Source organism: Balaenoptera acutorostrata, chromosome 5 (genome assembly GCF_949987535.1).
Source record: "Balaenoptera acutorostrata chromosome 5, mBalAcu1.1, whole genome shotgun sequence".
NCBI lineage: Eukaryota > Metazoa > Chordata > Mammalia > Artiodactyla > Balaenopteridae > Balaenoptera > Balaenoptera acutorostrata.
In genome coordinates this window covers 139,415,941-139,441,704 of record NC_080068.1, presented here as the reverse complement: position 1 = coordinate 139,441,704, position 25,764 = coordinate 139,415,941, and the positions used below count along the sequence as shown (strand labels likewise).

The following is a 25,764-nucleotide window of genomic DNA, read 5'->3' as shown; positions in this document are numbered from 1 at the left end:
CAGACCCTGAGTCTACATCGGAATTCTGAAGAGGGGTCTAGAACAGTGTCCTGGGAGCCATTATCATTTACAAGTGTTTACTCAGAAAGAATCCTTTTTAAGGGAGCTGCCAGTACATTAAATAACAGTATAGTACATGCATTAATTCTTTTTTCTTTTTTGGCCCTGCTGCACAGCTTGTGAGATCTTAGTTCCCTGACCAGGGATTGAACCGGGGCCCACGGCAGTGAAAGCTCAGAGTCCTAACCACTGGACCGTCAGGGAATTCCAGCATTAATTCATTTATTATTTTTTCTTTCTTTCTTCTCCACATTAATGGACCTTTGTTTTTTTAAACTATTTATTTAGGCTCCGCTGGTTCTTAGTTGCAGCACGTGGGATCCTCCTTGTGGCTTGCGAACTCTTAGTTGCGGGATGCATGCAGGAACTAGTTTCCCGACCAGGGATCGAACCCGGGGCCCCCTTGCATTGGGAGCGCGGAGTCTTACCCACTGGACCACCAGGGAGGTCTCCCGCATTAATTCATTTAAATGCATTTACTGCCTTTGACTATTTCCTCTCCCTGGCAACTAAGTCAAAATTCAGCCCAAAGTAGACCAAAGAAAGAATGAGCTGTAGTGGTAAACAGATTTGTTTTCTCTTTTAATTTTAAATTGGGCTGCACCGAATTGGAAATGGTTAGGAGCTCTCCCCACAGCTTTGATTTGATTTGTCAGTCTGTCCTAGCTGCCAGCAGTTCATTCTAGGATGTGTACTTGATGCTGGGCAAAGGTAGCAAGTGTACTAATCTGCATTTTGTTACTTTCAGGACTACCTGACTTCTTGGTGGAGGGTCTGGGTCTAACCCCTTCTTTGGGGCTTGGAAGTCTAAATCTGACCTCGCATTAACACAGATTACCTATTTGCTCTTAAGGTTTAATCACTAGGAATAGCTAGTGACTCTGAGCCTCAAAAAACTGGTTCTCATCATTGGCTTGTACTCCTTAAATGAGAATATATTAAATATTATTAGAATTGGGTTCAGAACGAGAACCTCTGAGGAGTGTTTCGTTATTCACCTAGCAAATGAGCAAATAGTTTGCCTGTAACATGCCAAGAGAACTTGGAACTAGGACTATGTTCATGTCCTTAAAAAAAAAAAAAAAAATCATGACCATCGGTCCCTGAAAATTCCTCCCCACCACCTGGTCGTTTGCTAAACCGAATAATTGCCACCTTCCTCAGAGGGATGAAATAAAAATTAAAGGAGAAAATTATGTGAAAGTGCTTTATATACTGTCAGGTGCCAAACATACTTAAGGGGTTATTATAGTAGGAAATGGTGCCTTCCAAAGATTAATCACTTCGAAAATGTTGTAAGCATAAATTATTGGTTTCCATATTCAAACCATGACAGATTCTTGTCGCCACAATGAGGCAAGTGATTGAAATCTGGAGGGAGAAACTAATAATTTAGTGTTTTTAGTTGATTTGGAAATACTAGCTTCACATCCCATAGAGGAATAGGCAGCATTTTTGGAGCTTATATTTAAAAGTCATTGTAATCGTGAATTGCCTAGAAGTTCAGCCATTAGCCGGGAATTTTCTTAGGGTTCTGAACATCACCCAGAGCACTAATGGGAGGCTGAGGCTACCCGTCTCCTCCATTCGTCTCCAGGGAACTTCCAGCTACCCTTTCCACTCCTAGGAAAGCTGGCGGAGAGCATGAGAGAAAGTGGGTTCAGCTTGCATACGGCATGGTAAATCCTGTCTGTGTCTTATTCCGGAGGCGAGTCCCGAGACATTTCCAGCCTACTCGGAGGAGTTCCACTGACTGCAACAGTACGGGGCAGGCAGATGACGGCGACTTCTCGGTTCCCCATCCCTTTTCTGAGATGCCACCATCAGCTTCTCGGGCCCAGGCGAAGGCGACAGAGCCTGCAGATCAGGTTGAGGGAGGAAGGTGCGCACGACCAACCCCTGCGCACGTCCCGCACGGGGCCGCCGGGGCGGGGCGGGCAGGGGTCAGCGCCCCTCCCCGGGGCGGGGCTCGCCGGGGCTCGCCGCGCCCCGCAGCACCGCGGGGCTACAGCGGCAGCGGCGTGCAGGGAGCCGGGCGCGATGTACCTCCGCAGGGCGGTCTCCAAGACCCTGGCGCTGCCTCTGCGGGCGCCCCCAGGCCCCGCGCCGCTCCGGAAGGACGGTGAGTCGCAGGCGCTGGCCCGAGGGGCCTCTCCCGGCGTCCAAGCCTGAGGAGCACAGGTGCCTCGCGCACAGATCGCGCGGGCGCCCCGGTTCCCGCCTGCCCTTCGTGGGCCAAAGCCAACCCCGGCAGCAGAAGCCTGAGGTTGGGGATAGGGATGGGGATGGTGGGGGGCGGGGAAGAGGGGAGGGTGGCCGGGAAATCGCCTCGAAATTCTTGGAGACTTTGGAAATAGGGTGCCTTTCCAGCGCGGCTTCTGGATCCGGACTAGATTTCCTGGGTTCGAATCTTGATCTTGGGCAAGTGATTTCACTTCAGTTTCCTCATCTGCAAAATGGGGACACTAATGAGTTTTAATGAGTTAATATGTAGTTAACAGCGCTTAGAAAAGTGCCTGGCGAAAGTCGGCAAAGCTTACCCCTTATCTTAATACAGGGCCCAAAGCGCTCTCCAACTTCACGAGGAAGCAGAGGGATGGGTGGGAAGATGGACCCTGGTCTGCGGGCCAGGCAGGGTGCGCGGAAGGCAGTGCCAACCCCGTAGAAGTTGAGGAAATGCTCTTGAGTAAATAGACTCAAGACCTGGCCAGGACTCGGCAGCCACGAGCCTGGGCCGTGGCATCCCCGGTGAGGAAGGGGCTTCGAAACGTTTTCCTTAGGGGCTGCAGAGAGATCTGGAGCTCTCCAGCTGTTGGGCTGCGTCCCCCCTGTATCCATCACCTGTAGATTTTCTAAAGCACAGGGAAAGGGAGCGGATTTCCTGAAGGGGAAGTGGCAATGCGAGCTGGAAGCTTATTAAATAAAAATTGATACGCACGAAAGCGCCTAGCCTAGGGCCTGGGCCATCGTAGGTGCTGAAGTGTGAGCAGGAGTGCATTTTCCCTGCCAGCCGCCGGCGGCCCTGCGCCCAGGTTTGCGCTCGCGGGCAGTTCCGCCCCCGCCGGCTCTTTCCTAGTCGTCGCGCATCTTCCTTCTCTTTTCCGTCCCTGACTGGGGCGCCGGCTCTTAGACAACCTCGTGGAAAGTTCTTAGTTCTCCCTTCACTTTGCCCCACTTGCTAAGGCTTGCATTGGAGTCGGGGAGAAAGAGAACGACTCCTGCGGAAAATTCCATGGCCAATTTGTTTCCGCTTTGATTAGGCCTGCGGTGGTGATGGTGATGGAGGGAGGGAAGGAAGGTATGTGTAACTCGCTTTATTTTTCTCTTAAAATGCTACTGAGAAGAAGTTGCCTCCAGTAACAGAAATAAGGAGTCTTCGTTTTCCTTGATCTTTATGCCCGAGTAAGATGGAGCACACTTTTAGCTGGTGAAATAAGGGGAAGCCATTCCTTTGAAAGTTCAGAAGATAACGGGGCTGTTGTGATTGGGGGTGGGGAGATGAAAAAGGCCCTGACCGTGGCCTTTCGAGCTCTCTGAACGCAACCCTCACCGTCCTCACGGACAAGCATACACATCGTTTTTTGGTAGCTGCACATATTTCAAATAATTTCCTCCCCAATTTGGGGCAAAAGAAAAGGAGTTTGAAAATTCTAAACAGGTAGTTAGCAATACTGGTTGTAGCAGTACTGGTCTTTTCCTCATTTTCATCTAATTACTTTTTTGTACTATTGATTCATTTATTCAGTATTTTCAGAACTGTTATTGACTGGAAATTTGGCTTCGGTCATGAACATTAACCTTGTATTGGTACTTCCAACTTGGATGAAAAATGAAATTGTTTCAGTTTATTGAAGGATAAAATTTTAACCGTGCCTCATCAAATTTTGTTCTCTGGTTTTTGCTTTTAAAAATGTAAAATTTTAATGAATAAATAAATTAGGTTTACAGTAGATTACCGGAAAAACTCAAAAAGGCAAAATAGAAGTCACCTGTAATCCTACCACTTAGTGAATACCACTGTTTATCTACATTTTAGTGTACGTGGTGTTCCAGACCTTTTTTCCCCCTTCCTGCATTTTTTTTTTCTTATGTACATTGCTTCCACAATGCACGTAATCTGGGATAGTCCTGTAAAGATTATTTTGCTATAACTTTTCACTTAATATATTGTAAATATTTTCTCGTGTAGACAGTCTTCTGCAAAAATTAAAATATCTGTTTCGTATTTATGAATATGCTAAAATTTGTCTAATTTTTACCAAATATTTATTTCCCATTTCATTGCTCTTGTAAATAACTCTGCCATAATTGTATTTGTCTTTACTTAAACCTCTGTAATTTTCTCTATTTTTTCCTATTTAAAAAAACTTTTTGAAATTTATACCTGGTTGCCAACTATGAAAGCTATATATTCCCTATTTAATAACAGCTGTATTTTTAAACCAACAAAAGCTCCACTAGAAGTCAAAGACATAACCTCTTACCATAGCCTCTCTGGGCACATTTGTAGTGAAAAATTGGTTTTTTCTAAGAGATGATCATTTATATCCAAACTAAGAACATATATACAAAATCTTCCCAATTTTGCTACTATGGAGATTTGTAGTTTGTGCAAATGTCTTGAGATTTGCTTTCTGCAAATCATAACTTCTTGCTGGTCCCTACACCCTTATTCTCTGTGTCAGGCCACATCAAAATACGTTGAGTTTTCCTAGTCACACAAGTCTCATGCTTTTGCACACGCTCTGCCTTATTCCTCCAATGCAATTTTCCCTCCCCTTGTTTATCTGACAAACTCCTACTTTCCTTCAAAGCTCAGGTCCCGTCTTTTCAATTGTGGCAGTTACCTTGAGCCCCCTAGCTGAGTTCTTTCACTGCGTTTTCAGACTATTGTTGCTTCTGCTTTCATCTATTACAGCATTTGTCATACTGCATTGCAGTTATTTGTCTACAGTTTTTCGCCTGTACATCTTTTCCCTCTTTTTTGAGGCTAGGGACCTTATGTGTTGCGTTTACAGTTATACTCTTTTTTTTAAGATTATTTTGCTTTATTTTTTTTTATTTTTTGGCTGCACCTCCGGCATATGGGATCCTAGTTCCCCAGCCAGGGACCTAACCTGCCCCCCCTGCATTGGAAGCGCAGAGTCTTAACCACTGGACCGTGAGGGAAGTCCCTACAGTTATAATCTATTTTTTAATATAAATTTATTTATTTATTTATTATTTATGTTTGGCTGCGTTCGGTCTTCATTGCTGCGCACGGGCTTTCTCTAGTTGCGGTGAGTGGGGGCTACTCTTCGTTGTGGTGCACGGGCTTCTCATTGCAGTGGCTTCTCTTGTTGCGGACACAGGCTCTAGGTGCACGGCTTCAGTAGTTGTGGCATGCAGGTTCAGTAGTTGTGGCTCACGGGCTCTAGAGCGCAGGCTCAGTAGTTGTGGCGCACGGGCTTAGTTGCTCCTAGGCATGTGGGATCTTCCCGGAGCAGAGATCAAACCTGTGTCCCCTGCATTGGCAGGTGGACTCTTAACCACTGCGCCACCAGGGAAGTCCCTCTTTATCTTTAAAATAGAGAATTTGAGCTCTATGAACTTTAAGCTTCTTCTAGCTTTGAGTCTATTATCAAAATTTCAATTCCATAGCATATGGTATATACAAATTCTAGCACTATAGAGTAAATATATTTAAATAGAATAGTACAGTACCTTAATCTATTTCTATTAGTTTGTACAAAATTGCCCTTCTATTTTAGATATGACCTTATGGCAACATTTGTCTTAAAAGAGCTTCTTAAAAAAAAAAAAAAAAGAGCTTCTATCTGGTGGGAATGTAAATTGATACAGCCACTATGGAGAACAGTATGGAGGTTCCTTAAAACACTAAAAATAGAACTACCATACGACCCAGCAATCCCACTACTGGGCATATACCCTGAGAAAACCATAATTCAAAAAGAGTCATGTACCACAATGTTCACTGCAGCTCTATTTACAATAGCCAGGACGTGGAAGCAACCTAAGTGTCCATCAACAGATGAATGGATAAAGAAGATGTGGCACATGTATACAATGGAATATTACTCAGCCATAAAAAGAAACGAAATTGAGTTATTTGTAGTGAGGTGGATGGACCTGGAGACTGTCATACAGAGTGAAGTAAGTCAGAAAGAGAAAAACAAATACCGTATGTTAATACATATATATGGAATCTAAAAAAAAAAAAAAGGTTCTGAAGAATCTAGGGGCAGGACAGGAATAAAGACGCAGATGTAGAGAATGGACTTGAGGACACGGGGAGGGGGAAGGGTAAGCTGGGACGAAGTGAGAGAGTGGCATGGACATATATACACTATCGAATGTAAAACAGATAGCTAGTGGGAAGCAGCCACATAGGATAGGGAGATCAGCTCGGTGCTTTGTGACCACCTAGAGGGGTGGGATAGGGAGGGTAAGAGGGAGGAGATATGGGGATATACGTATATGTATAGCTGAATCACTTTGTTATAAAGCAGAAACTAACCCACCATTGTAAAGCAATTATACTCCAATAAAGATGTTAAAAAATAAATCAAAAATTTAAAAAAAAAGCTTCTATCTGCCCATCTTTAAAGGTTTTATATTAGAAGAATTAAAGTTTCTTTCTATGTCTACATTTGTATTATAGATTTATAGAAATGTGTTGGATTTCAACATAAATGTTTTATTTAACATATAAATTTTAAGCACAAATGTATTTAATTCATTTTTTGTAAAAATAATCTTTTCCATTGAATCCTGTGGTGTAGAATATACAATAAATGGATTTCTTTTGCTCACATGCATCTCGTTTGACTGTTAAAATTGTTTAATGCTTTGTCATTTCTCCTTACCCACGTCTGCATTCCTTCCAAGAAAAGCATGATGCGAAGCATCAGGGTGACAGCTTTCATAAGTAATTATCAAATTAGATTAAGAAAATGTCAAGTGGAATTATTACCCTACCTTCTAATACTGTATTCCTTTAAGCTAAAATCAGTTGATGTTAATAGATTCTAGGTTCACTGAGGGGTAAAAAAATTCTTTTGGATGTAATCATTTAAAATAGTTTTGCCCGTGGTGGAGCTAACCGTGTTTAAACTTGTTTTCCTAGCATCTCTTCGCTGGATGTCATCCAACAAATTCCCCGGATCATCTGGATCAAATATGATCTATTATCTGGTTGTAGGTGTCACAGTCAGTGCTGGTGGATATTATGTAAGTGTTTTAATAACCTTGGTGCTCAGGAATTCATATATTTTACAACCTGTGGTAAAACTCAAAGCAATGTCGAGATCAAGACATGGGATTAATGTATAAGATTATGAAAAAAAATGTTAAGTATAAAATACTTAATACCACTAACTATGGGTGACTTTCATTAAAAACAGTGTTATTATAAATACTAACAGTACTAATGGCTGACATGCGAGTGTTTACCACGTGACAGACTCCTGGCTCATTTAATTATTACAACAATTCTTTAAGGTAGGTACTATTATTAACATTTGACAAGAACTGTTTTGAGAGTGAAACTTTTTAAAAATTAATAGACTTTATGGGACATCCCTGGTGGTCCAGTGGTTAAGACTCCACGCTTCCACTGCAGGGGGTGCGAGTTCCATCCCTGGTCAGGGAACAGAGATTCCCCATGCTGCACAACACGGCCAAAAACAAATTAATAGACTTTATTTTTTGGAGCAGTTTTAGGTTTACAGAAAAATAAGCAGAAAGTACAGAGAATTCCCATATACTTCCTCTCACCCCTCTGCCCCCCTTTCCCAAATCAACAACCTTGCTTTAGTGAGATACATTTGTTACAACTGATGGGTCAATACTGATACATTATTATTAACCAAAGGCTGTAGTTTACATGAAGGTTCCCTCGGTGTTGTACATTATATGGGTCTTGACAAATATATACTGACATGTATCCACCATTACAGTAGCACACAGAATAGTTTCATTGCCCTAAAGATCCCCTGTGCTACAACCATTCATTCTTCCCTCTCTCCCCCTAGTCTTTTTACTGTCTCCATAGTTTTTTTTTGTTTTTTTGTTTTTTTAATAATTATTTATTTATTTATTTATTTATTTTTGGCTGTGTTGGGTCTTCGTTTCTGTGCGAGGGCTTTGTCCAGTTGCGGCAAGCAGGGGCCACTCTTCATCGCGGTGCGCGGGCCTCACTATTGCGGCCTCTCTTGTTGCGGAGCACAGGCTCCAGACGCGCAGGCTCAGTAGCCGTGGCTCACGGGCCCAGCTGCTCTGCGGCATGTGGGATCTTCCCAGACCAGGGCTCGAACCCGTGTGCCCTGAATTGGCAGGCAGATTCTCAACCACTGCGCCACCAGGGAAGCCCCATAGTTTTTTTATTAGCTTTATATCTTTACTTTTATTTTTTAAAAGTAATATTTATCTATATATTTTTTTAAAATTCAAAATAGACATATATAAAATCAAAAGAATGTTTTCCTCCCTGGTCTTCCTTATCCACTCCGCACAAGTAATCACTGTAAAACAAAGCTTTTAATAGTATGATTTTGGAGCTTAAAAAAAAAAAAAAAAGAAACATTTGTGAGTTAATAAGATAATTCTAGGAATTCCCTGGAGGTCCAGGGGTTAGGACTCAGTGCTTTCACTGCTGTGGGCCCAGTTCAATCCCTGGCTGGGGAACTAAGATCCTATAAGCCACACTGTGTGGCCAAAAATAAATAAATAAATAATCCTATTGATTTGAATCATTCCTCATTTTGTCATAAACTTTCTAAACTGAAATCTAATCTTTATTATGAATAAAAGTAGAATAAGTATATATTCTTCAGGAACCATAAGGCTACACAATCACTACAATCACTATATTTTGGTTTGACCTTACAGAAATATGCATGAAGAGATTTTTAGTCATAACTAGGAGCAGTTTGTAGGACTATGTAGATAATGAAACCAAAATACATAGTCTACTCTTCAGAAATTTGAAAGCCTCAAGAAGCCAGGAAAGTTCAAACATGTCACTTATATTATTGTCTTCCACTAATCTACCCGCTTTCACTCATACCCAGATTCCTTTGCTTTTACCATCTTTCTACTGCTTAATATTGAATTCACTGCCCAGGGCTACTATAGTTGGATATAGGCCACTGGAAAACAGATTAAACTAGGCCATGTGATTGTGTAGGAAGCTGGAAGACTGAATTTCATCTGGACATCACTACACCCCTAATTATGTTTACCAGTGCCAGACATGAACCTCTGCAGTCTGTTAAATCTTTGCAAAAGCAATCTTAAACTGGATGGTTAGAGACTGGCTACTCCTGAGAGCTCTTTCTGGCCTTGTTCTGTCACAGTGGGAGTGGAAATTGGACAAGGTGATGATCTCTAAGTCCCTTTCCACCTCTAAGATTATGTAGTTTTAATCTTGAATGTTGGAAGCCTTAATTCCCAAGAATCTTAGGCTACTTTCAGGAGGAAATACAGAACGTGAGGCACTCAGAAACCCATATTCTAGTCCTTGCCTTCCCTTCCTTGTCCTGCACTAAAATAAATTCTATATTAGATTTATCTGAATTGAATCCACAGATACTCCCTAGGCAAGAGCACTTTTTCATTTCCAAGTAAAATCTACTACGAGAGCCTCTGAAAATCTGAGAAAGGCCCAGGTCACTTCCATTTTTTGAGGGTCTGGGTATCTTGGAAAAACAAAATGCCAGACTGGTTTCTAAAAGTTGTGGTAGATTTTAGATGCTTACGTTTAATAAATACAAAATATCATTTGGAAATAACTTCAAAGTCTAATTTTGAGACTCTCTCTTCTAATAGACCTTTCTTCTACTCTGTACTTGACTCTGTTTGATTTGAAAAAGCTAGATCCTCTGGGTTACACATGAGTGAATTATTCTTATATCTCTTTGATTTTGCTTTAGCAGCTAAATTGTGTTTTAGCCCCTTGAACAATAAGATTAATGTCCTAGGGATGTTGCTGCTGGGATGGCCATTTCAGGGACATGAACTTGGGCACAGGTTCAGCTTTACTGTACGGAGAACTGAGGGTGCTGACTCAGTGTACTAGTCAGGAGCTCCCACCCCACTAGGAAAATATTCCCTGCTTTTATACAAAAATGTTGACTGTCATTCCTGGTGACCCTGTTTGCTCTGTGTGTTTCAAAGCCAGATGATTCAAGTCAGAATTCACCAAACCCTGGGGGTTTGTTCAAGGGCCACTTTTGCAACATTTCCACCCCCGAGCTTATGGAGTTTTCCATTTTCACAGTCTAATTTTAACATACTATAAAATGGTTTGTAATTTGCATAGGATAACTTTTAATGAGGTTAATGGTTTATGATGCTTAAAAATTTAGAAAATACTACATATAAATATGCAAATTTAAAAAATCTGTCATCCTACCTGCCACTAAGAAATATCTACCAATATTTTTTTAAGCTGAGATAATATAAACAATATTATCTAGTGAGATTTTCATTTTTAAAATATCATTGTCTAATATGAATACAGGCCAGAGATTACTACTTGATTTTGAAATGAAAGGAGGCCTGCACATTGTATCTAAGATTAAGATAGCTTTATTCCCAATTTTGTTTCTCAAGTGACCTGTGGGCCAGTCATATTACTGCTTTTAATGACTAAACCTAGCTGACTTAAGGAATCTTCACTGGGGTCTACAAATGGGTCATTTTGGAAGACTTTTGGAAAACTTTTCATTGTGGGAGAATTGAGTTTCACCTGCAGTTATAAGAACTAGTACAGAGAGAGCTCATATACCTTTTGCCTCATTTCCCCCAGTGACAACATCTTTGCTAACTATAAAACAGTATCACAGCCGGGAAACTGACATGGATACGATCCATAGACCTTATTCAGATTCCACCAGCTTTACATGCACTTGTGCATGTGTGTGTGTGTGTGTGTACGCTCAAGTGCATGTATTTAGTCCTAAGCAATTTTATCACATGTGTAGATTCGTGTATTCACCACCACAGTCAAGAGACAAGACTGTCCCATCACCACAAGGGTCCCTTGTGTTGTTCTTTTGTAACTGTACTCACTTCCCGCCTGCTCTCCCCCTCCCTTCCTCCCACTTCCTGACAACTACTAATCTGTTCTCTATTTCTGTATTTCTTATCCTTTCAAGAACGTTACCAAAAACAAAATTAATAATAATAATAGTAATGTTACATAAATGGAATCCTAAGGTGTGTAACCTTTTGAGATTGGCTTTTTTCACTCAGCATAATTTACCTGGAGATTCATCCAAATTGTTTCCTGTATCTATAGTTAATCCCTTTTATGGCTGAGTAGTGTCCTATGTCATGGATGTACCACAGTCTGTGTAACCATTCACCAGTTGTAGGACATTTGGACTGGTTCCAGTTTTTGGCTATTACAAATAAAGCTACCATGAACATTTGTGTACAGGTTTTTGTGTGCACATAAATTTCCATTACTCTGAGATAAATGCCAGAGGATATTTGCAAATGCCTGTCAGAATATTTTGATTCTAGCATAATTTGTTTTTCTTCTTGGTCTTTATCTATCCACCTTGTGTGTTTTCAGTTATCTTTGACCTCTGTTAGAACATTTGTTTCTTTCCTTTTTTAAAGCATTCTACTTATTGACAAAGATTTCCAGAGGGGAAATAAAAGAGTAGATGGTGTGTATTGGTTTCTCCTGTTTGAACTGTGGATGGCTTTAAACTTGGCATGATGAATCTTAGAGCTCAAGAAATAAACTTAAGCACACATTTACTTTCAGACTTACAAGAGAATCACATCAGAGAAAGCCAAACACAGCAATCATGTAACGAATTTGAAAGAAAAAACCAAAGCAGAGTTACATCCACTTCCAGGTAAAGTGTATTTACTATTTTCTTTTTCCTTGAGGCACTGATTTTCATTATCTTAGTCTAGCAATGGACACTATTTGTTTTTGGCTTCTTTACTAACTTAATCCAAAATGACTCTGGGTAGGAGTTCATTCAGAAAGGAAAAGTCCAGCCAAAGCCTAAAGAATATTGTTAGAGGTTTTGGATGAGGGCATTTGGTAAATGAAAACATTGTACATTTAAACTGCTGACCAGCAGCTTTGACTTCTTTGTGTGGTAATATTACTTTTCCCCTACTCAGGTTTCCATTCATGCAGGCATAATTTTAGTATCTGTCTCTCTCAGCAGCTTGACCTTTCATTTCTCTCGTTAATTTTTTTTTAAGACATGAAACTAATTTTGTTTCAGTTTTGGCTAAGACCACCTGTGTGCAGTGACATTAGTAGATTCAGTCATGTCTACTGAGTCCCTCAGTTGATCTGATTGATAAAATGGCAACTTGTAACAACAGAAATTTGACATTTTCACCCTAATGTATATTTCTTGCCTTAAACTGCTTGCTTTAAACCATACTTTTTTCCATCTCAGCTATAAGGCCATTATTATCAAATACCATGATCACTATTTAGGGACAAAGAAAACAGCTGCTCATGGACCAGTTTTAACCTTTTAGTCATGAGAACAATAAGAAACAGAATATCATTAATAAACATTATTGAATATAATCATGAGATGGCTGATTGTAAAAATGATAAAATACAGCATTTCCATAGCACTTCCTTGGTTTTAAACCCCTCTTCATACATATTATTGTAGTCAATCCTCCCAATAGTTCTGTGAGGTAGATATTATTAATATCCCCATTTTACAGATGACAAAACTGAGGTTGAGGGAGGACTAGTGGCTTCTCAGAGTCATCAGCTAGTAAGTTAGCTACTTTTCCATGCTATTTCATGACACATTGCCTGTTTATTTTCATGGTTTGTATTTGAATAAATAATACACATGAAATTATTATTTTTTTAAGTTCAACAGATTCAAAAGGGTTTTCAGAAGAGCAGACCCTTCATTTTACCTCCCCAGAGGCAACCAATAACACCAGTTTTTAGTGTCCTCCAGGAGAGGGTCTCTACAAATATAACTCTCTAGGTCTATATTACTCTCCTTTTGTCCTAACACAAATAGTACCATACTGTATACATTGCTCGTTTCCTTGCTTTTTTTCCACTGAACAGACTACCTTGAAGACCATTCCATATCAGTACTTATTGATCTGTCTCATTTTTTAAAATGACTGCACAGTGTCTCACCGTCTTCCCATGCTCTTTAAATTAATACTTTGCTTAATGGACTAAATTTTAAAGGTGAAAAAGAGAACCTTGTGGGTGCCGAGGAAGCCGGTTCGGAAGCCGGTTCAGAAGCCCCCGAAGTACCTTTAGTGGAAGCTCCGGTGGCGGATGCCGCAGAGCTTCCCAGTGCTACAGTTGCCGTCATAAAAGAGGCTTCCCCGTGTCCAGACAATGTGGAGGCTGCTGCCGAGGAGACCACTGCCGCTGGTGCTGAAACTGGGTCAGAGGTGACAGATGCGGGGACGGGAGAAACCGCAGAGGTCAGCACTGAATCCACGTCAGAGGTTACCAGCGCAGCTCGGGATGAAGCTGTTGCCGTCGATAGTGATAAAGGTACAACCGAGAACGAAAGCTGTGGTGAATATGCTGAACTAGAAGAAAGTTCTCCAGTTGAGTCAGAATCCTCTGCTGGGGCTGATTTACAGGAAGAAGCCAGTGTTTGTTCTGAGGCCGCCTCAGCCCAAGGCTAATCTCATGTTGATTGACACTTGGGCAAAAAATGCCACAGAGGGTCTCATAGGTGTTTTTGTAGTTTCAGTAACCTTAGATTTTAAAAAGGCTTCTTTTCTAGAAAATGTTAATGTGCCTTGAGGATTTTGGGTATCTACTGGTAGATTTCAGGATCGAGAGATTTGAGATTTTGCATGCTGAATAGTTTTCTACTCTCTGGGATCAGAATATGACATATAAAGAGCTTAAAGAGTTTCACCTGTGGATTTAAATTTTATATCATAGGAATTGAGCTATCTATACAACCTGCATTCACTTTAATTTTGCTATAATTTTACCTTTCTTTAATGTATGTAAATCTAGATTCTTGAGTTTTGATTTGAACTCATTTAAATAAATTTGGAAAATCTTTAGTGCTTCTATTTTTATTCACTAATATTTCTACATATAAATAGTATATACTAATATACACACATATAACATCACATGAACATTGCAATGTTATCAAAGAAAACATAATCTAGGGAAAACTCTGCATATGGCAATATATGTATCCGTTCTCCCATCTATATTACACGGCGGGCTGTGCCAGTATTTTCCATTTCAGTTTAGTTCTCTTCAAGCAGCATTTATTCTGGTACTTTGTGCCAGCGGTCATTCATTCATTCATTCATTCATTTCCATAGTCAACAAATATTAACTGAGCACCTGTAATTTACCAGGCACTGTTTTAAGTGTTGAGATTAAAAAAAAAAAAAAGATAAAAATTCCTACCCTTCCCAGCTCATGTTCTAGGGTATATATAAATACTCTAAACAAATATAAATAATAAACAAGATAAATAAGACAACTATATAGTATGTTAGATACTGATAAGTATTTGAAAAGAAAAATAATGAAAGTAAAGGGATTATAAATGTTGGTTAGGGCAGCCAGAGAAGACCTTACTAAGAAGCTGTCTTGTGAGTATAAATGTGAAGGATGTATAAGGGACCTAGTCATGGGGACATGGCAGGGCGGGGCTGGTAGGAGAGCAGCGGAAAATCATCCCAGATGAGGGGGCCGAGAAGGGTAAAGGATCTGAAGCATGAAAATGCTAGAGAATTTGAGGAATTGCAAGGTGGCCAGTGTGTGGCTAAAGTGGAATGAAAAAGAGGGAGAGCAGTGGAGATGATTTCAGAGAGAAAGAATGGTTATGCAGGGGTGGGCTAGATCACGCAGGGTCTAGTAAGATTTTGGCTACTCAGGTAAGTTGGGAAGTGGTAGTGGGTGTTACTGATGCTCTGAATAGATCCCTTTAACTGGGCCAGTATGTTAGCTGCTCTGAGTGTCACACACACACCCCGCCCCCAACCTCACCCCAGGCAGCTCACAGTTGATGACCGACTACCGTGGTGGTACAAAAGGTGGAACCAACACTGAGGGACAACGCAGTTTCCCAGTCGAAGCTGGTTTCCAGCTGAGATTACATCCTTGCTTAGCTTTCTCCCCCGTTCTATCCCGCTTGCCTCCTTCCTATTCCCCAGGGAGCACTCCTTTAATAAATCACCTGCCTCCAAATTCCTGTTTCAAGCTCTGTTTCTAGGAACTCCACCTAAGATAATTGTACTGGATGTGGTCCCAGGAAGCAGACCCTAAGAATAGGGTTCTGGAATTGTATCACTCTCCAGCTGGATGGCGATGAGGACCCCATCACTGGTGGTGGTAGGTGACGGACTGCTATTACCTGGCCTTCTGTAGCAGTGCGGTTGCTAAGATTTTCACCCATGGTAAACTAGGGTAGGATGTAGGTGGAAGATGATATACTGGCTGGTTTAATGCCTCTGGAATTTGAGAGCTGGCAAGAAATAATAACTGCAAGGACTCAATCATTGCAATTAAGGGATGCTGTTTCACTAAACATTCTGTAAGATGCAGCAGAAACACTACCCAGTACCACTCTGCGACCTCAACACGCACACAAAAATGCATTCTTCTCCGCTGTTTTAGTCAGGATGCTTTCTGCTGCAAATAACAGAAACCAACTCAAAATAGATTAAACAACAGAGATAGTTATTATCTAAGCAGCTATCCAGAGGTCAGGCAGCTGCCAGTTTGGTTTATTCTGTGGCTCAGTTGTTAAGGACCAGGTTATTTCTATTATTCTGTTCTATTGGCTTGGCCAAAAAGTTCGTTCCGTTCTAAGTAAAACTAAAAGACACTTTTTTTCATTTTCACCAAGAACTTTATTGAACAACATGGTCATTAACCGAAGGAACTTTTTGGCCAACCCAATACTATCAAGAATGTTTTGGCTTTATCCTTGGTAGACTTTCCTCATAATCCCAGGATGAATCACCATAATTCTAGTTATTTTATTCAGCCACAATAATGTCCACTCAAAGTCATTCAAAAACACAAATTTCCTCATCTTAAAAAAAACAAATATATGTATACATATTTCTTTTTAATGTTATATTGTGGAAAATTTCAAACAGAAGTAGAGAGGACAGTGTAAGGAATCTTCGTGTGCCGTCACCCAGATTTACCAATTATCAACTCTTGGCAAATCCTGTATTCGTAAGCCCACCCACTTAATCTTCTACTCCTACTACTGCCTGTACGTAAAATAATAATAATAATAATAGCAGTAATAATTTTTAGTATTGCTAATTATCTAGTCAGGAATCAAATTTCCTTCACTGCCTCATAAAGGGTTTTCTCCTCCCTTCAGTTTGTTTTTTGGCTCAGAATTGAAGTCCGCAAATTGCAATTGGTCAATATGTCCTTAAGTCTATTTTTCTATAGGTTCCCCTTCATCTCCCTTTCGTTTCTCCTTGCAATTTATTTTTTTTAATAAACTGGGTCATTTGATCTGTAGCTTTCTTTCAGTCTGGGTTTTGCTTATTGCCACCACATGTATTTTTTGGTTTTGTTTTTAACATGTTCCTCTCCCTTGTACTGCCTGTAAGTTGGCATTTAGCTCTAGGAGTTCCATCAGATTTAGGCCTATTGTTTGGACAGGAATACTTCATAGGTGGTCTTCACACTTGCATCGGGACCCACAATGACTAATTGCTTTTCTCTTTGTGATGTTGGAAGTCATCGATCCATTATTTCACTAGGAGTTGTAAAATGGTGCTATTGTAATTTTATCATGATTTATTAGCGGGACTACTTCTATAAAGGGGAACTTCTTCCACCAACTGTTTGATTACACTGAGGTAAAGCTCATATAGGAAAGATAGAGTAAATACTTGGGTCTCTCTTTTTATTTCCAGGTTTCAAAACGATGTGATGGCTCCCTAGCATGGTCCATAAGTGACCAATGCATTATTTTTTAGTATCATTATGAACTCAGCGATTTAAACATAAATTATACGCTTTAATCAATTGCAGTTATTATCCTTATTCACGCTCAAATTTCCCATCATTGACAAATGGGAGAGTCTTCAAGTGTGCTTTCTGAGTCTTTCTGCCTCAAACCTAGTAGTCTTGGATAGCTTCCTTGCTTTCTGGTATGATAAGATGTAAATAGCCTACCCCAAACTTGGAATCAGCTATTTCTTTTAGGAGCCCTGCTGCTTTTTAACGTGACTGTAGTATTTAAGGATTTAAGCATTTAAACTATAGTCTGGGTGATTAAGGGATGTCGATTGCTACTGGGTTGGTCACTGTTATCTAGGCCTTTAAGTAGACAGAGTCATGCCATTTTGCATTCCCAAAACAGCAATATATGTGAGTACCTGTTTCCTGTGAGAGTATATTGTCAAATGTGATAGATAAAAAAATGATATCTCAGTGTACTCTTAATTTACATTTCCTTTATTAAGAGTGAGGTTGGACAGTTTTTCATTTGTTTAAGGGCCATGTACATTTCTTTTTATGCAAACTATCTGTTCATATCTCTAGTATATTTTCTATAGTGTTGTCAATCCTTTCCTTTTTTATTTTTTAGAAGCTCTTTATATAATAGAGATAGTAAACTTTTTTTTTTTTTAATTTATTTTTGGCTGCGTTGGGTCTTCGTTTCCGCGCGGGCTTTCTCTGTTGTGGCGAGCGGGGGCAATTCTTTGTTGTGGTGCGCGGACTTCTCATTGCGGTGGCTTCTCTTGTTGCGGAGCACGGGCTCTAGGCGCGCGGGCTTCAGTAGTTGTGGCACTCAAGCTCAGTAGTTGTGGCTCGCGGGCTCTAGAGCGCAGGCTCAGTAGTTGTGGCACACGGGCTTAGTTGCTCCGCGGCATGTGGGATCTTCCCGGACCACGGCTCGAACCCGTGTCCCCTGCATTGGCAGGCGGATTCTTAACCACTGCGCCACAAGGGAAGTCCTGAGATAGTAAAGTTTTGTCTGTAAGTTATAAACATTTTTCCAAGTTTGTCATTCATCTTCTTAATTTACTTATAATGTTTTTGTAGTATAAGAGATTTTTAGTTTTTAATATAATCAAATTGATCAATCTTTTTCTGTATTGTTGCTGAATTTTGAGCCATTATTAGTGTAGCAGATTGGGGAAAAAAATAGCCACACATTCTTCCCCTGTATGCACACTCCTGTGAAGTGTGACTTTGTATCTCTTCCCATCAAGAGATGAGGACTATTTCTCACCTCCTTGAATTTAGGCTTGCCTTGTACTTTGCTTGGTAGAATGCTGAGAAAGTGACTTCATGAGAGTTCTCCCTCTCTTGGAACCTTGGGACCGTCAAGTGGAAAAGCTTGGGCTCGTCCATGAAGATGAGACACCATGTGGAGAGAGAGGCCCCACCTACCACTGGCACCAGCCCCAGATCTGTGAGTGAGGCCGTCCTAGACCAGGCATGCCTGATGGCTGCAATTGTCAGAGTGACCCAGGCAAGACCGGATAAGAACCACACAGCTGAACGCAGACCAAACTGCTGATCCTCAAAATTGTGAGCAAAGAAGATGGTTCTGTATTAAGCCATGAAGTTGGGGCAGTTTAAGCAGAGAGGTATAGTTAAGATAGTTAGGAAATAAAACTTTGAATTTGGTGCAACCCAGCTTTCGTGTGTTGCATTTCACATTCCTTAACTGGGATGAAAAAAGAACTAGCTATGCCCAGCAGATCTAGTATTTGTCTGGCTTAACCTCCTGACCAACTGTTGCCTTTTCTGAAATTTATTTTTTAGAACTACTAAATGCCAAGTGCGACTGTACCCAGAGGATTTTTTTTTCCTTTTAAAATTCAATGTTTATTGAAAACAACCTTTTCAAGTCTAAAAGCAACCTATATTTGATTAACCTTTTTTGACTTTAACAACCAGTGTAATGAAAGCTCAACAACAGTATTCTATAAGCAGCATTGAAATTATCAGACCGCTGACTGATTTTAATAGAATAAAAAATATGTTAAAAAAAGTCAAGGGACTTCCCTGGTGGTCCAGTGGTTAAGAATCCGCCTGCCAATGTAGGGGACGTGGGTTCAATCCCTGGTCGGGGAGCTAAGATCCCACATGCTGTGGGGCAACTAAGCCCGTGCACCGCAACTACTGAGCCCATGCGCCACAACTAGAGAGGCTGTGTGCCACAACTACTGAGCCCACACACTCTGGAGCCTGCACGCCACAACTAGAGAGGAGCCTGTGAGCTGCAACTAAGACCCGACGCAGCCAAAAATAAATAAATAAATAAATAAATAAATAAATAAATAAATAAATAAATAAATAAATATTAGGGGAAAAAAGTCAAAATGGGAGAAATAGAGTGTGAGGCCTAGAATGGGAACCGCATTGCAAAAGATAAAAATTGGCAGCAGAATCAGACAAGCAGGTTACTTCCCTTTGATGAAGACAGGGATATAAAGGAAGAATAAGTTTAGAGAAACAACACACATTCTAATCAATGACATGGCCATGAAATTTACATATTACTTTAACTGTTGAAAGAAAGGTTTGGAGCAGTCTTGAACAAGGGATCTGAGGTAACTACTCTGTCCTGTTTTTCAAAATATGAATTTTCTGTTACAAAGTACAGTGTATTCCACCGCCAGCTTTTGAGAGTTGAAGCTGGATTCAGGGAAGATTAGTTTCTGAATGTGTTAGTCATTTCTGTGCCAAGTATTTGTCCTGTCAGATAGCATCTGTTGACCAGAAGCAACACTGTCCTTTATAATAAAGCACATCATATAATGTTTTCCCTCAGTTAAAAAACCCTCCAAAGAAATTTCTAGAAAAAAAAGTATTTATTTTATTTAACTCTTGGGGTAAGTTTTTAGAGAATTAGTTGGAGGAATTTAGAAAGTTAAACATTATTATTTGAATTTTTCACATGGATATATAATTTTAAGTATTCATTGCCCCAATCAATGATTAAACTAATATAAAAACTTAACCTTTATTTTCTGAGATTATTTCATATGGATATTGATTTCTGGGGTGTGGGATGAGAAGAAAGAGAAAGTTAGCATTTGGGGGGAATTCCCTGGCAGTCCAGTGGTTAGGACTCCGTGCTTTCAGTGTCGAGGGTGCAGGTTCAATCCCTGGTTGGGGAGCTAAGATCCCACAAGGCTCGCAGTGTGGCCACAAAAAACAGAAAAAAAAAATTAGTATTTTCCTTTATCAAGTGACATGAAGATGGGAAGATTGTGGGCATTATTTACCCCCTTTAAGAATGAGAATTCCTCCTCACATGTCAGAAATGCTTTCATTCAGAACTAGGGAAAGAATCTTCTTTTGGAGTGGAAGATTCTATGTAGACTGTGATTATATCTATTATGTCTCAATCAGAAACCAAATAGAATGACCAATTAAACTGATTTTTAAAATTCATCTTTAGATGATAACTGATTGAAATACTCGTGCAGTGATTTTTATACAGAACTTTCTTTCTTCCTTCCTTTCTTTCTTTCTGGCTGCGTTGGGTCTTTGCTGTTGTGCGCGGCTTTCTCTAGTTGTGGCGAGCGGGGGCTACTCTTTGTTGCAGTGCGCGAGCTTCTCATTGCGGTGGCTTCTCTTGTTGCGGAGCACGGGCTTCGGTAGTTGTGGTGCGCGGGCTCAGTAATTGTGGCACATGTGCTTAGTTGCTCCGCAGCATGTGGGATCTTCCTGGACCAGGGATCGAACCCGTGTCCCCTGCATTGGCAGGCGGATTCTTAATCACTGCGCCACCAGGGAAACCCTGTACAGAACTTTCAATAAGGAAAATAATACATTTTTTTTAAAATTATTTATTTGTTTATTTATTTATTTATGGCTGTGTTGGGTCTTCGTTTCTGTGCCAGGGCTTTCTCTAGTTGCAGCAAGTGGGGGCCACTCTTCATCACGGTGCACGGGCCTCTCACTATCGGGGCCTCTTGTTGTGGAGCACAGGCTCCAGACGCGCAGGCTCAGTAATTGTGGCTCATGGGCCTAGTTGCTCCACGGCATGTGGGATCTTCCCAGACCAGGGCTCGAACCCGTGTCCCCTGCATTGGCAGGCAGATTCTCAACCACTGCGCCACCAGGGAAGCCCTACATTTTTAAAAAGAACTCAAATGGTAGCAAAATATTCTGGAACTGAGCTTTTGAATTTACCACCATCACATCTCACTCCTCCCGGTCCTCTCCGTCTCCAAACTGTCTCCAAACTGTTACCTTAGTTCAATTGCTCATACCTGCAGTCTCTTAGCAGGTCTCCCTACCATTCAATTCACTGCTATCCTTCTAAAATGGTTAGTGGATTATGTTACCTCCCAGTTTAAAACTTTTCAGTAGCCCACCAATATCTGATTGAGGACATTTGAATTTGTTATTGCTTTACAGTCAAAATTCTTATTTTATGGTACCACATTCAGGGCCCTCCACAAACCACAACTGTCCAGTCTGTGTTCAATCTTATTTTTTTTTTGGTCCTCACTCCTATTTTCCTGCGGCTTCCAGGCACCTCCCGTGACCCGACAGCCTCGGAGATTCGGCAGCATCGTTACTTGAACTTGCCATCCTGTTTTATGCCTCAAAGATCCTGTACGTGTAGTTCACTCCATCTGCAAAGACACTCCCAACCCCTCAGCTGGCTCAACTTCTTTCTAATTACTCAGATCAAGTATTATTCGCTCTGCAATGCTTTTCCTCACCTGACTGCGCTGAAGCTGTCACACCTTCCTTTGTGTCATTCTACACCTTGCTCTGTTATTGCATTTATCGTTCTGTTTTTCAATAATTTGTTTATATTTTAGAATCTCTGAATAGAATGGGGGTTGCCTGAGAAGAAAGACCATATTAAGGCCCTCGATAGGTGTTTGTTGAAGGAAATTATGATCCTCAGGGAGTTATGGCCTGTTCTATAGAGTTGACCTCTACGAAACTGCTGATATTTGGCCATTTTTGACCTACCAAAACAGCAATTTTATAAAATTCAACCTAAATATATTCCAAGAGGTAAATCTTGAGAAAAGTTCAGATTGCTAATGTCACTAAAATACTTATAATTTTGGACCTCCCTGGTGTTCCAGTGGTTAAGCCTCCGCACTTCCATTGCAGGGGGCATGGGTTTGATCCCTGGTGGAGGAAGTCCCACATGCCACGCGCTGTGGCAAAAAAAAAAAAAAGACATAATTTCTAATATAAACACAGAATTGTCTCAGATTATTTGGAAAATCAACTGAAGAAATTCCCAAATATAAATGTGTTTTTTTTTCAAAAAGAAATCAGCCTATATTTTCTTCTCTTAGTACCAGATCCACTTGTCATTCTGAATTGAATTTTCATCCCATTTGCATTTTATTTTTATTTTTAATTTGTTTTAGAAAGCATTACATTTATAGATATCTTGCTCTGTTTTCTATCCAGACCCTTTCCCTTCATACCTTTGTTAGCAGTCTAGAGAGGGCAAGCATAGGGTTTTGGTTCAATAGTGCTCTGGGAAGCCTTTTCAGCTCTAGAACAAGCATCAATCACCACATTAATCAATTTACATGAGAACTGTAGCTGCAGGCAGATTCCAGTGCAATTACATGTGTCGCTTCACATTATTTTAGCTTCACTGTTCCTGAAGAGATTTTTTCCCCAAGTATTTAAACATGACTCTTCATAAAACAATGACTGTCTCTCTCCTGGGGAAAGTTGAACAGAAATACCCAATATCTTCATATTATTCCTTAAAACTCATTCAAATCAAGTCAATATAATAAAGTTGATCTGAGAGCTTATATAAGTTCTTGCAAAGACATTTCTTGTCCAACGGTAACTCACTTCAAAAGATTTATCTGTGAAAGCAGCAGTAATGAAGCAGGGTTCCCAGTATCATCTTAACTCTTTTTTTTACCTATTGGCTATTTAGGTTACAGTAATATTTTCTGCTTCTCCCTGAAAGTCAATTTCCTCATAACTTGGCATTAATTGGAAGCAGAAGTTCTCATATTCTTGTCAGTACAAACAGTTGGCCATCATCTGGACTGTGTAGAATATCTTTGTGTGGTTGAGTTTTGTCTAGTCAAGTTTCCATAGCTTTCAGTGTAATATAAATATATGGCTAAATATGTATGGTTAAAAAATGAAGGTAGTTTTCTGGGGGGGGCTTACTATACTAGATATAAAGACTTATAAAGCTATAGCAATTAAAAGAGTAGTTGGTATAGCTGAATGATAAACAAATAGCAATGGAAAAGAATAGGCAGCTAAGAAATAAGCCCACACATATATGAAAAGGAGTATTATGACTGATTTGAAATCAGTGAGGAAATGATGAACTCTTTAGTAAGTGGTACAGGGACTTCTGAGTATCCTTATTGAAAATAAAATTAGCCCCTTACCTCACAATATACATGCAAAAAATTCCAAATGGATTAACAATTTAAAAGTGAGAAGAAAAAGTCTAAAATTTTTGGAAGGAAATATTTGACTTCAGAAAAGGGAAGGATACCTCAAGACACAAAATTACAAAACAGAAGAAAAAGATTAATAAATTTTATTACATTAGTATAAAACCTCTGCACAATAAAAATAACCATGATGAAAGTGAAAAGATAAACCACAAGATATAAAACTGACAGAGTATAAGAATCCAGGCTATTTCAAGAATTTTTACCAATAAATAACAAAAAGAGAAACAGCCTAAGTAGAAATTCACAAAGGATGAGAATTCATAGATGGGGGCTTCCCTGGTGGCGCAGTGGTTAAGAATCCGCCTGCCAGTGCAGGGGACACAGGTTCGAGCCCTGGTCTAGGAAGATCCCACATGCCGTGGAGCAACTAAACCCGTGCGCCACAACTACTGAGCCTGTGCTCTAGAGCCTGTGCTCCACAACAAGAGAAGCCACCACAGTGAGAAGCCCGCACACCGCAACTAAGAGAAAGACCACGTGCAGCAACAAAGACCCAACACAGCCAAAAATAAATAAATAAATAAATAAATTTAAAAAAAAAGAATTCATAGATGAAAAAAGCTGAATAGCTAATACATATATGAAAATATTCTCAGCTTTATTGGTAACCAATGAAAAGCAAACAAAAACAATAATATGCAAAAAATGCATACCTATCAGATTAGCAAAAATTTCAAAAATCTAATAATACCAAGTGATGTGTTTGTATATTCAATGTTTATTGGTAGATCCAATTCGAAAAGGAATTTGACAATAGCTAGTAAAGATGAATATACTCATACCCTGTGACCCAACAATTCTATTTCTAGGTATATCTTTTAGAAATGGAAACCCTCACATGTGCTCTTGGTGATATGTACCAGAATGGTCACAGAAACACTAATAGTGAAAAAAAGGAAAGTAACCTAAATGAATCTCAATAGAAAATGGAAAAATAATTTACGGTTTGCTGGGAAAATTGTATCCTGGAAAATTGAGATTCTGCTTGGATATTCATCTGTTTGAGTCCCTTATTTATTTTTCTAGGAAAACAACTTAGTTATAAAGAGGGATACCCTTATCTATTATATATACTTTATATATCAATTATATATACTTTATATATCAATTATATATTCCACATTAATAAGAAAGTTTAGGGAGTTCCCTGGTGGCCTAGCGGTTAGGATTTCACTGCTGTGGCCTGGGTTCAATCCCTGGTCAGGGAACTGAGATCCCACAAGCCACTCAGCGTGACCAGAAAAAAAAAAGAAAAAGTTTAGTGTTTTACATTATCAGTCAGGTGATTGTGGTTAAATATGACAAAGTTATTGAGCAAAATTAACCTCCTATGCAAACATAATGTATAATTTAAAGTAAAGAAACAATTTTCTACAGCAAACATTTTAACCAATGTAATAATGACTCACTCAAGTAAACTTTTAAAGGTTTTTTTTCTTTTTGCCATTTTTAGTAAACAAACTTAGAAAAGCAATTTTCTGTTGATAAGATAGCAAAAATATATAGAGTTCACTTAAATTTTTGGTAACTGGTATGCAAATATAATATTAATCTTAACATTTCTTTCCAAAGAAAGAATAAATTGTTAATGTGGTGCTTGAAGTTCTCAAAATCTCTTGTTTCAGTAGCTTCTTAATATTTTTTACTAAATGCCATTAAAATTTAGGATCTATTATTTCAACTTCTCTTCTAATCAATAATGAATTTTTAAAATGGAGGATTATACATTTATATTTGTATAAGCAGAAAAGCAGTGGGGGGAAAAGATTGTGAATGATATATAGCAGTGAAAATGAAAGAAATAAAACTACACGTATCAACGTGGATAAATCTCAAAAATATAATGTTGAGTGGAAAAGGCAAGTTGTCTGTAGTGTATGATACCATATACTTAAAAATAAGAAAAATATTCTATTGTTTATAGATGCCTATGTATATTATAAAAGTATAAATATATGCATATATATTTCAGAAGAGTGGTTATCTCTGAGGAGGGAGAGAGAGGAATGAGGTAGGGGAAAGCTACATAGGGGAATTTTATATTTTTGTGGCTTTATTTCTTAGAAAAGATGTAAAGCAAAAATGGCAAAATGTTATGATATTTCAAAGCGAGATGGTGGGTAGATATGTATTTATTATACTATTCTCCATCCTTTTCTGTGTGTTTGAAATATCTTGAAATTAAAATGTTAGGTAAGAGGCAGAAAAACCTCACTGTTTTACGCTTAACGTTGCACTCTATCCTTCTTTTCAAAGCTAGAA

The 25,764-nt window shown here is 39.6% G+C and overlaps 1 protein-coding gene across 4 annotated transcripts; it reads left to right on the top strand.

Annotated features, from left to right (window-relative positions):
• Window positions 1-2,023: 2,023 nt before the first annotated feature.
• On the top strand, window positions 2,024-14,121 carry MGARP (mitochondria localized glutamic acid rich protein). Of its 4 annotated transcripts, none has more exons than XM_057546948.1 (4): window positions 2,024-2,182; window positions 7,187-7,290; window positions 11,840-11,933; window positions 13,274-14,121. In XM_057546948.1, the coding sequence occupies exons 1-4, from the start codon at window positions 2,101-2,103 to the stop codon at window positions 13,726-13,728; spliced, it is 735 nt and encodes a 244-aa protein (XP_057402931.1). In that variant the 5' UTR covers window positions 2,024-2,100; the 3' UTR covers window positions 13,729-14,121. The 4 variants fall into 4 exon arrangements, with proteins under 4 accessions (XP_057402931.1, XP_057402930.1, XP_057402929.1 ...); XM_057546947.1 differs by lacking the exon at window positions 2,024-2,182 and adding an exon at window positions 2,189-2,326; XM_057546946.1 differs by lacking the exon at window positions 2,024-2,182 and adding an exon at window positions 3,143-3,358.
• The last annotated feature ends 11,643 nt before the right edge of the window (window positions 14,122-25,764 follow it).

Bases quoted from the DNA above. Each gene is read 5' to 3' on its own strand.
- MGARP (XM_057546948.1), top strand. From the start codon at position 2,101: ATGTACCTCCGCAGGGCGGTCTCCAAGACCCTGGCGCTGCCTCTGCGG. The intron at 2,183-7,186 runs GTGAGTCGCAGG...TTGTTTTCCTAG, and splicing joins CGCGCCGCTCCGGAAGGACG to CATCTCTTCGCTGGATGTCA. The intron at 7,291-11,839 runs GTAAGTGTTTTA...ATTTACTTTCAG, and splicing joins TCAGTGCTGGTGGATATTAT to ACTTACAAGAGAATCACATC.